This window comes from Prosopis cineraria, unplaced genomic scaffold (assembly GCF_029017545.1).
Source record: "Prosopis cineraria cultivar Desert tree isolate PC_DT_omini unplaced genomic scaffold, ASM2901754v1 PC11, whole genome shotgun sequence".
Taxonomy (NCBI): domain Eukaryota; kingdom Viridiplantae; phylum Streptophyta; class Magnoliopsida; order Fabales; family Fabaceae; genus Prosopis; species Prosopis cineraria.
In genome coordinates, this window is record NW_026555342.1 from 31,038,075 (window position 1) to 31,049,840 (window position 11,766).

The window sequence follows — 11,766 nt, forward strand, 5'->3', positions numbered from 1 at the left end:
ATAATGTTGCAATATGGCAATCAAAGTAATACAGTACGTGTTGATGGTGTTCCCAGGGGACGCAGCATGGGATGGCAAGAGTCACTAATATTATCCAGTTCTAGAAGAATGTAGGCACCTACAAACAATATACGCTACTGCTAAGTATGTATGCCACAGATGAAGAATGTTTCGGATTGGGTGGGTGGCTGTGTACCCCCCATACACATGATCGTGCTGTAAAATGTGGCTGGGTGGTGTTCTGCTTTTCGCATGACACGCTATCCTACCACTTATTTTCCTTTTATAACATAAAAGAGAAGAGCACTTTGGTAATTTTTCCATAATTTAAACTAAATAAAATTAATTTATTCCTCAAAAGAATTCAAACTTTGGACCTTGAGGTAAGCTATTAGAATAAGTTCCACTAATTAACCACTCACAATTTGCCACAAAACTAATGTAAATAAAATATAAATTGGGAGAATTTTTTTTTTCAAATTTAAAATTTAGAGTCATTACTAAAAAATACAACTATTTCCCCCCAAAACAAAGCACTTTTTGATTATGTACAAAAACAAGTTAGACACAATAAACCTACATGTATCACCACCTATATCCTATAAGAGTAGAGGTAAAAATTTGGGCTTGATCAATCCGAATAAGCCCAAAAATTGTTAGGGTTGGGCTTGAAAGTTTATAATATTTTATTTGCTCGAGGCCTATTTGGGCTGCCTGAATAAATCTAAAGAAATTTAAGCCAAGCTCAAACCCAAATGGGCTTTGGCCAAATACTCAAATTCTTTTCATTTATTTATAAAATAATATTAAAATAAGATCAAAATTGAAAACAGTAATTTTTTGAAATAAAAATTGAAATTATCTAAAAATGAAAGAATAAAATAAAATAATATTTAACAATTCGAATATTCGTGCTAGCCCAAATTAGCCTGAAACCTTGAGGCATTAGGGCCAGGCTTGACTATATAGGTTTTTTGATATGTTTGAGACTAAATAAGCTCATCTTGCCTGAATTATCAACTCTATATAATAGTAAAGAAAACAAACACAAAACTCTATGAAATTAATAACAAAATGCATACTAATGAGATATTCTCAATACTATGATCTGTGAATTTGTTTTATAACTCTGTTGATATAACTTTTATATCCAAGTTGTTTTTATGGATATTCTCAATACTAAGCTCTGTGAAATTAAATTTCAACAATTTTTGACATATCTTCACTTGAATTATTGAGTTCGTTTTATAACAATTTGTCAGATGTATTGTAGATTATTTTTGATATCTATAATTGATCTTTGTTCAAAACTAGTCTATTTGGTTTGCTAGATATAATCCTTCAAGGACCATGTAGAGGAACCTGATTTTATCTCAATTGTCTTCTCCTATCTTTATTTTGGTATTTCTCAATTTTTGTGTTTTTAATAAAAGTGTCATCCAATTTGCTATAATTGTATATTAATCCAAATGGATCAAGAAGGCTCATCAATCTTTAAAAGTAGATTGTGCTGTTTTTATATATAGTGCGAACACTCTCTATTCTGCACAAAAAGAGTGTTGTAGCAAAGTAATTTTGATGATACATCCAATTCTCAAATAAAAAAAAGATACTTTTTAATTCTCTCTACTATATTCACATCATATTTCTTATGAACTCTTAGAAGATTTCATGAAAATTAATATGATCGATTTCATAAAGCTTTACATGTTTTATTCTATTATTATATCTTATTTTTATTCTTTTCATGGAATCTATATCTTTTTAGTGTTAAAGAGCATTCAGAGAGCTTCTAACAGCAAACTCCTTTTAATGCACCCGTCCCTTAATGTTATGCTTTCAATGAAATTTGGTGTATTATTTATACAGCTTGGTCGGGGTGATAAACTTAGTTCTTATTCTATATTGCCTTCAAAAGTTTTGATTGAAGATATTTTCATTCCTTAAGTATAAGCTTGTTTGTCTTAACCATCAAACAAATTGAATATTTTTTTTTTTCAGGTGAAATTCCTTCATTTCTATGAAACATCCCTTCTTTGAGAGTGGTTAACCTTAGAAGTAATCATTTAAATGGCAATTTGCCTGAAGAAATGTGCCATCAACTCCCTTTGCTGGAAATCTTTAATGTTGTTATGAATCAATTATAGGGAAGCATTCCAAAATCAATAAGTAACTGCACATCTTTAAAAGAATTATATTTGGATTTCAACTCTTTCACAGGTATATATCATTATCAATTAATTATGTGAGTATGCGTCCTTTGTATATTTACCTTTTCCGAACATCTAGCACTTTCATTTAAACAACTTATGTGAAAAATATAATAGGCGCACCAAAGTTTAGTTTCCAAACGCTTATACTTAAACTACTTTCAATAAATTAAATAAATTAGGATAAGGTCTTTTTGCAAGATATTTATTATGATATTAAAATGAGAAATAAAGATACTTTTTAGTCATTAGAGCTGTGGTCAATTTTTGATCAAGGTCTTTGACAAACTTTAATAAGAAAAACATATAGTTTATCTAAAGTGGTATAACTATTGTTTGATCAAAATCCCTACTATTGTCAAACATCATTACATGTCATCTCTACGAACCTGGATCAAGATTGACCGTACAATTTTCAGGATCGATTCCTTTAATGAAAAAATTTCAGAAACCTTGACCCGAGTGGACTACAATTCTAAAGATAAAAAACTATATATTTTTCTTATTAAAGTTTGTGATGGATTTTGCTGAGATAAATTTTGTCATCTTATTTAATGTTCTTCAACGTTCACATGCCAGTAAATTTGGCTGAAAATCAACCCATTGTACTTAGATAATTGCATAGCAAAAAAAAAAAAAAGTTTTGCATTTATGCTTTAATTTTAACGTAACATTCACATCAATTACATGGGAACTAACTATTCTTTACAATACTTAATTGATTAGCATGACAAAAAATCGAAGTTACGGCAACTAATGTTTGTAGATTTGTTCTCATCATATGATGTGTAGGTTTTGTAGTATAAAATGATGTATATATAAAGATATTCCATACATATGCATGCTCTGTATATAATAAAACAAAAAAAAATATTTAATATTCTTTACTGCTAGCTAGTCCATTATCTTGTGAAAATGTTCTTATGTATACTTTTGTGTTCAGGTTGTATACCCAAAGACATTGGCAAGCTCCATAAACTTGAATTATTAGATATGTATGACAATTATATTAGAGGACCTTTTCCTTCCAGTATATTAAACATCTCAACATTGACTCGTGTCTCTCTTGCAAAGAATTTTCTCTCTAGCATGCTCCCATCATATTTAGGAATTGACCTTCCCAACCTAAAGCAATTGAGGCTGGGGGAAAATGAACTCAATGGACTAATCCCAAATAGCGTTTCAAATGCCTCTAACCTCAATATGTTAGATTTGAAGATGAATAAATTTGTTGGAGCTATACCCAATGCAATTGGAAAGTTAACAAACTTGATGGCATTATATGTTGAAGGAAATTCTTTGAGTGGGTTCATTCCTTGTACAGTTAACAAATTACGAGGCCTTCAACATTTAAGTCTCAGTAACAATAGATTGCAAGGGTCCATTATAAGAGAGCTATGCCAAATCAAAAGTTTAAGTGAGTTGTTTCTTGCCAACAACATGTTTTCGGGAAAGGCACCAAGGTGTCTTGGGAATACTTCTTTGCGGAAGCTGGATTTCAGCTCTAACAAATTGACTTCTCATATACCCTCTTCTCTTTGGAGTTTGAAAGATATCTTGGTCTTAGACTTATCCTCCAATGCAATAAGTGGAACAATTCCATCTGATGTGTCAAACTTGAGAGCAATTATAGTATTGAACTTGTCAAGAAATCAAATTTTAGGAACCATCCCTAAAACTATTGGTGGCTTGCAAACATTGCAAAACTTATCTTTGGCCCATAACAAATTACAAGGGCCTATTCCTGAATTGCTTAGTGGCATGATTAACATGGAGTTCTTGGATCTTTCTGAAAATTATTTGTCTAGTGTGATTCCAAAATCCTTAGAGTCACTACTCCATCTAAAGTACATTAATCTTTCCCACAATTTATTGCATGGAGAAATTCCAAATGGTGGGCCTTTTCAAAATTTTACTTCTAGATCTTTTATGATGAATAAAGATCTTTGTGGGAAGCCTCAGCTACAAGTCCAATCATGTAGGAAAGAAGACAAGCACATATCATCTAAAGTGATGATGCTATTGAAAATCTCATTGCCTATTATTGTTGTCCTTTTGGTTGTTTCATGCACCGTCTTTCTAAAGCATAAAAGAGATGTTAATGGCTTAACCAATAAGGATTTAATTAATTTAGAGACACCAATGAGGATATCCTATTATGAACTTCTACGAGGAACAAATGGGTTTGATGAGAGTAATCTTCTTGGCTGTGGAAGTTATGGATCAGTATACAAAGCAAATCTATCAAATGAAAAAATAGTTGCTGTTAAAGTATTTAACTCAGACTTGGAAGAAGCATTAAGGAGTTTTGATATTGAGTGTGACGTGTTACGCAATTTACGTCACCGCAATCTTGCTAAGATCATTAGCACTTGCTCAAATTATGATTTTAAATCTATAGTCATGGAATTCATGCCAAACAAGAGTCTTGACAGATGGTTGCACTCTCATGGAAATTGTTTAGATATTTTGCAAAGGCTGAATATTTTGATCGATGTAGCAGCTGCATTAGAATATCTTCATCATGGTTCATCTAAATCAGTTGTTCATTGTGACATAAAACCAAGTAATGTATTGTTGGATGAAGATATAGTGGCTCATCTTGGTGATTTTGGTATTGCCAAATTGTTAGGGGAAAGACAAAATGGAATTTGTACCAAAACTTTGGCAACAATTGGCTACATGGCACCAGGTAATGATTTAATTAAAAAGTTTCTATGTCTGATTCATGTCTTTTCCTTTTTTTCTTTTTCTTTTCTTTTTGTTATTTGATTCATGTCTTTTCTATGTTGGTTTGATGAGCCACCAATGTAGAAAACTTACCTTTTTTAAGCATAGTAATGCATTGAGCAACTTTCTTTTATTCGTTTTTTTTCAAAAGTGTTAACATGTGAAGACTTGTATTAATGAAATCAAATATAAGCTTAACCACAAACCTTACATTCTCTCTCTGTTTTTTTTTTTTGTCATGATTTTTTTATCTAATTGTTCAAATTGATATATAGAGTATGGTTCAAAGGGAGCTGTATCTGTGAAAGGAGATGTATATGGTTGTGGCATTTTGTTTATGGAAACTCTTACAAGAAAAAAGCCAACAGATGAGATGTTTGTTCAAGGTATGAGTATGAAAGATTGGGTTAGTAAATCAACACCATATTCAATTATGGAGATTCTAGACTCTGATTTGCTGCCCAATGACAATCAAAATATTGATAATGTATTACCACATATATCATCAATTTTTGAGATGGCATTAAACTGTTGTGCCAATTTACCCAAGGCACGACCTACTATGATTGATGTTGTGGTGTCATTGAATAAAATAAGATCATGTTTGTGTAAGATATTAGAGGCACCATTAGTTGAATGATTTTATTTACTATTTCTTTAGTATGTTTTATCTGGGGCGCATGAAGTCTTGTAAAATAATAGCAATGGTGTTTGCTATATTAACATATGAAGTATTTGAGATTTGGGATTTCTGACGTGAACATCAGAGCTTTAGCTATCTTCAATTTATTTTTTTAAAGAAAAACGTTGTATGCATTAGAACTTTATTTGGATATCTTATTTATAGAATATTAATCTCTTGAATGGGCAAGGATTGTTGGGATTTTTCTTTAAATAATAAGAGGAAGCTGGGTAGTTGTTTTCATTTTGATTTACTTACAAATGCTTTAATTGTCATTACATAGGCATATTTTTTTTTCTTTTCAAATATTTGACTTTTACCTGTGCAAATAATTCTGTCAAACAAATTAAAAATATTTTATATACATAAATAAAAAAAATTAGTATTTTGTTTATGGTCTATTACATCAAGGAGGAAGACCAATAATTTTTATTTTTGTGATATCTGTACTTCCTCAATGACTTCAATATCTTCTTCCCCTCTGCGATAGTAATGAGTTCTATTTCTTGTTTCACGGACAAATTAGAGTTAATAAAATTTATAAATTATGTTAATAGTAAAAAATAAACACATTTTGAGTTTTAAAATCAAAAAAAAAATCACGTATAGTTTTGAGAACCTAGATGGAAGTTGAGGGGAATTCAATCAAAACATAACCCATATGACCCTCATACTAAAGGTAGTTAAAAAAATTATGGTTCTTCTTCCTTATTATTGCCTGTGCGTATGTCATTAAAGATACTCATCCTATACGTACATTGAGGTATGCATCATTTAAAAGGTGGGGTGGGGAGGACATGAATTTTTTCACAGGAGAAACTGTCCTGATGCAATAACGACTAAGAAAACATACTAACTAGAAAAGTTCGTTGATTTGTTATTCAAGATTAGAGAACAAAGGAACTTTAGTAGTCTGAGCCCATTGAGAGCTGATGAACCTGAGGAGCCCCTCGTCCTTGAGTAGGCTAAGACCAATTAGAAATTAAAAAGGGAAATTGAAACTGGATGCTGGTTCCATTAGTGGAGACGCAGTAATATCTTAAGATCAACAGGTTAATTTATTATGATATTGTCACGCCCTAAAAATTGAGCATGACGGACAAAGGATACATGTATAAATACACATCCTAAGGCTTGAGATTTAGAAATTTAACTTTAAGACCATATAATTAGACCATTTTTCAAGAAATTAATTCAAACAAAAGATTTCATAAGTTTTGCATAAATTTTGGCAGGATCTCACCTGTATTTAAGACCTCTCAATAATTCTACAATACAACTTTATACAAAATATCACAATAAGCCAACAGACAAAGTATATAATGATAACAGAACCTTAATTATAGTCTATCTAAAGCATCTAACTATATTTTCAAGATAAAATACATCAATTCTATAATTACATTAAAAGAAAATAATTTCAATCAAATCTCCACTTGCCTCAGCTATAGGACCCTTAGAAGTCAACAAGAGATTCAACATCATCTAATGAATCAAAGACCAAAAGTAATTTTTTAATGAATAATGTCCCAATTTAAATTTGCAGGTAATAAAGGAAGATAATATTTATAAAATAACTATGAATTTCACAGTAATAACCAATATTATAAAAAAAAATAAAACAAGTTGCATAGTTCAAATAATCTTATAAAAATATGTAAACCAAATAGATACAAGGTTGATTAAGGGTAGTAGAGACATCAAGTTTAATTTTCCAAGTGATGACCTTTGCCTTAAACAACTTAATTATATAATTCATCTTATAAAGAGAAATCTAAGCACAATCAATCAAATAGCTTATTTAACTAAATCATTTTAAAAGACAAGAAATTCCAAAGCTTCATAATTTGTGGCACTTAATTAGACCAATTAACAAGTGTGGATATAAAGTCTAGGAGAGTAAATAACCAATAAGTGTGAACACATAATTCATGAGGGTAAATAACCAATCACGCGCTATTGAAAGTCATGAAACAAGCGCAGCAGGAGCCATAAATCAAGTGTAAGCCTAAGGCCCACAAAAATAAGTGAGTACAGTACTCAAGAATTATCATCCCTCCAATCCATGTGCGTTGGCCTTCGCACGAAATTAGCAACCTTTTACAAACAAATACCCTACTAGCTTGGTGATAAATGATAATTTTATATATTTTTATTCTTTTAATTTAGACTTTTAATTATTTATTTAAGGCTAATTGAGTTTAATTAGATATTATTTGATTTTATTAGCTAATATTCAGTTTTGGAATTTTAACTAACTAAATCTTTGATTTAAAATATAAATAATATCTTTAATATTTTTGCACAGGTGCTATTTAATTTTATTTTATTTGTGCAGATTTTCTAGATTCAATTTGAAAGATATTGATGAAGAATATTTTGGATAAGAAGAATATGGGCATGCTTGGAGATCAAATCAAGAATCAAATCTTTAAAATTTTATTTGAATTTATTTTGGATTATTTAGTGTAATTTTTAATTAGGGTCCACTTTTCATATATATATATATATATATGAATAGATGGGGGACGGAGAGGAAGCACGATCTGGGAAAAAAAAACGAAAGAAGGGAAACAGAGCAGCGATCGCCATTCGTCTTTCCTTCTTCCAATTTCTTGGGTGATGGCTTCTCAATTTTTCATTTCATGTTGTTTGATTTTTAATTCTATGGAGAGCTAATTTTTTTTTGGTGTGATCAATCACAAACCATGATCCTAAATTTTAATCAGAGTCTTTAATATTCAGGAAAGATTTTATTTTAGCTTTATTCCAATTTTCTCTTCTTCTCTCTACCTCTAAATTTTATGCTTTAATTACTATTACTGATTAGAGTAGCTTTATTGCATAATTTTTGAGTTATAAATTTTATCTGAGGTTTTAATTGCTATAATCGATTGATATAGCATTGTAAGAGTAATTTGGCTTGGCTTGGGTGATTATCCATGCTTTGTTTTTGGGTGTGGCTATAAAACAATTGTTAGGTTGTGGGTTAAAGGAGATTTCAATTAATCTATAACTTAACTTCTTGTTTAATTCTTGAATGATAATTTGAGAAATATTATAATGAAACCAGAATAATAAAGTTGAATAAAATTAATTTATTTTGTAGACGAGGAAGGTTAAATTTAGGTGATTGGGTTGTGATTGATTGCGCTGCTTGTTGTCGGTAATTTTCTTAATTGAATTTCCTCTATTTATTTATTTATAATTTAGTTTTTAATTTCATCATAAAAAACCCCCCCATTATTTACCTTTTCATAATCATAATTTAAATAGTTACTCTATTGACTCTTAGGGAGACGACCTAGGTTGCACTTTACTGCAAAATCTAGTTTTTATTAATTTTGGTGCTATTCGACAGTAGTGTCACTTGGTATATCATGGCGGGCCAAAGGCTAGTAGGACCATCGTTAGCAACCAACATTCTGAAATCAGTTCCCAAATTTAAATCAAGCATGCATGGGTTATAAGATAAAGAATTTTTTTTGCTCTTTTTAATATAATCATCATAAAATAATATCTTCAATGCTTTTTCATACATGAATCATAATAAATAAATGTTTTCTAACTGTGAGATCAATTAGTATTAACAAAATAAATACTTGCAAAGATTTATCCGAAATAATATTTCTGCTTCCTTTCATAAAATTTAATGGAATGCAAGAATTTTCAAATATAGTAGTAGTTGATAAACAAGATTAAATCATAACATCAAATATGTATATTACATATATAAATATGTTTAGTTAAGATTTCAAGGAAAGTAAATTGCTTGCATTTATTGAGAAAACTAGAATTACCAAAGCTGATAAATAATATCCCACACTTAACAAAATTGTTATTAAAATAATTCTACAATATATATATATATATATAAAATATTTTAGAAAAATAATTTTTTGGTAAATCAATAGGGACGCTATTCACTTATCTGTCAAGTTCCCAAAACTCAAGAATGTCTCCTTTTCAACAATTATCAAGATCCTCTTCTTCTACACACCCTATAAGAATATATTCACATGAAATTTTAATTAACTTGCTATAAGTATATAAACTCATTTTCACAACTAATGCAACCCCAATCACTAGAACCATTCAAGACTCTAAAAGCACCAGAATTCATGTCTTAACGTTTTCCAAACATTAATGTTTATCACCAATTTATCTCATATCACATTGGTTATAACTAACTATTTAAACGAGACATGATTTTCTTTCAGACCTTATGTCAAACACCTCATGTGCATAATTTTCAAACCATCTGACAAGGCTCTTTAACATTTAAATCCCTTATCCAACAATTATTAACAACCCTATAATTCCCCAAAATTCAATTAGTTATATATTAATTTCATAATTAAACTCCTTTGCAATATTCAAGATAAGTTTTTGAATCAATAACACCCAAACTAGACATACTTCTCACAAGAGTTAATGAAATCCTAGAAAAGACATATTCAAACAAAACCCCTCCTAATAGGCATTTAACCAAACGTTTCATGTGCATCAAAATTCAAACAAACACCAAGCCTCTTCTTCCTTGATATCCTTTCTGAAATTTCTTACTATCAGTACTTAGATTAATAATGCTTTCTAAATTTTATTCTTTTAACCAAATCAAAATAAGCTCAAATAAAATTTAAATCCACACTATTAAATAATCTCAAAAATTTTAGCTTGCCCAAATCCCTGCTTCCCTATTCAATCATACCAGTAGTAGAATCAAGAAAATCAGAGTCTTCACCAATTAATGACACACACAAACAGAACAAACAAGAAGAAAAAGGAGAGAGTCGGACGCACTTGAAGCAAAAGAAATTGATGAATAAAGGACCCAATGGCAGTGGCAGAAGAAAAACAACAGTGGTGCAGGGGACGAGGGACGGCCTCAATCCGAACCTCTTTCAACGATAAATTAATTCCATAGTAAAATATTGAAGCACCCAGAGCATGCTAGAAACAGAGGAGCGAGAAGAACAGTGAACTAAGGAAAGAAGAGGGGAAATCGATGGCGCAAAAGGAAGAGGAACTCACGATTCAGGTGATGGGTAGGGCTCTGACATTTACCCACAGCGGCGGCGAGCTACAAAGAGGTGGAAGAAGGCGACAGACATCTCTTGCTCTCCCCAGTCCAGACACGAACCAGCTAGCTCGGAAAGGGAAGAAGGCCGTCGGCGTCAGTCGCAAAAGAAGATGAAGAGAAAGACTCCGGCACTCAGTCACCGACGACAGAACGGAAAGGAAGGTAGAGGGAGAACAAAGAGTGAAGAACTAGGCTCTCCCTCTGCTGTGGAGAAGTCGAGAAAATGGGGGAAAAAGAGCATTAAAAATAATATGATGTGCTATTATATTATTATTATTTTAAAGGGACTTTATAATAATTTTAACCAAAGCTCAGAGCAAAATAAAATTAAAAAAATACCTTTCTTTCCGCCAAGAAGATTGGAACCCAGGAAGGACAAATGACTTGTTAGCACATATTCCATTCGACAACCGTTCCTTCCAAAAACTAATAAAAAATAAAATCAAAATCCTTAATATAAATTTTTTTCTACTTTTTTTTTTTGGGTTATTACATATAAGACACATTAGAAATTAAAAACTGCGCCATAATAGTGAGAAACTACTGTCTATCCCAAATCTACCTTTTCTCTTTTGGTCTCATAGCTTCTACAATTCTATATAAATATAATGAATTTTTTTTTTTGCTCATACATATATAATATGAAAATTATAACATCATATTATTTACACAAGGAGTAAATATAGCACAACTCTTTCCTTCAAACATTTTTTTGTTTGGCCAAAGAAACAGAGTGATGGTTCTAAAACCCATCCACAGGGTGTCGCACACTAAGAAAATTACACATTAATACGCAACAAATTCGCTGACAAGTTCAAGGTATTATTGCATCAAACGTCGGTCACAGGACATTACAGAAGCTGCAGGAGGGAAATATCAGAAGAAAGGTACAGGGAAGAAGTTCAGAGAGAAAAATAACAGACAAAGAGACAAATCACAATAACCATAATGGCAATCACTTCCCTCAGTCTCTTTTCATAACTTCCCTATCCTTCCATAGCCTCGCGCAACTTCCACAGCATCGCCTTGAGCGGTTGTTGTGCCTTAATACAGTGGGTCCT

General features: G+C 31.1%; 1 protein-coding gene across 1 annotated transcript; it reads left to right on the forward strand.

Annotated features, from left to right (window-relative positions):
* Window positions 1-13: 13 nt before the first annotated feature.
* Window positions 14-6,586, forward strand: LOC129286463 (receptor kinase-like protein Xa21). The gene is made up of 4 exons (XM_054922423.1): window positions 14-74; window positions 3,154-4,902; window positions 5,216-5,326; window positions 6,483-6,586. Exons 1-4 carry the CDS (start codon window positions 14-16, stop codon window positions 6,584-6,586), a joined length of 2,025 nt encoding a protein of 674 aa, XP_054778398.1.
* Window positions 6,587-11,766: the final 5,180 nt, after the last annotated feature.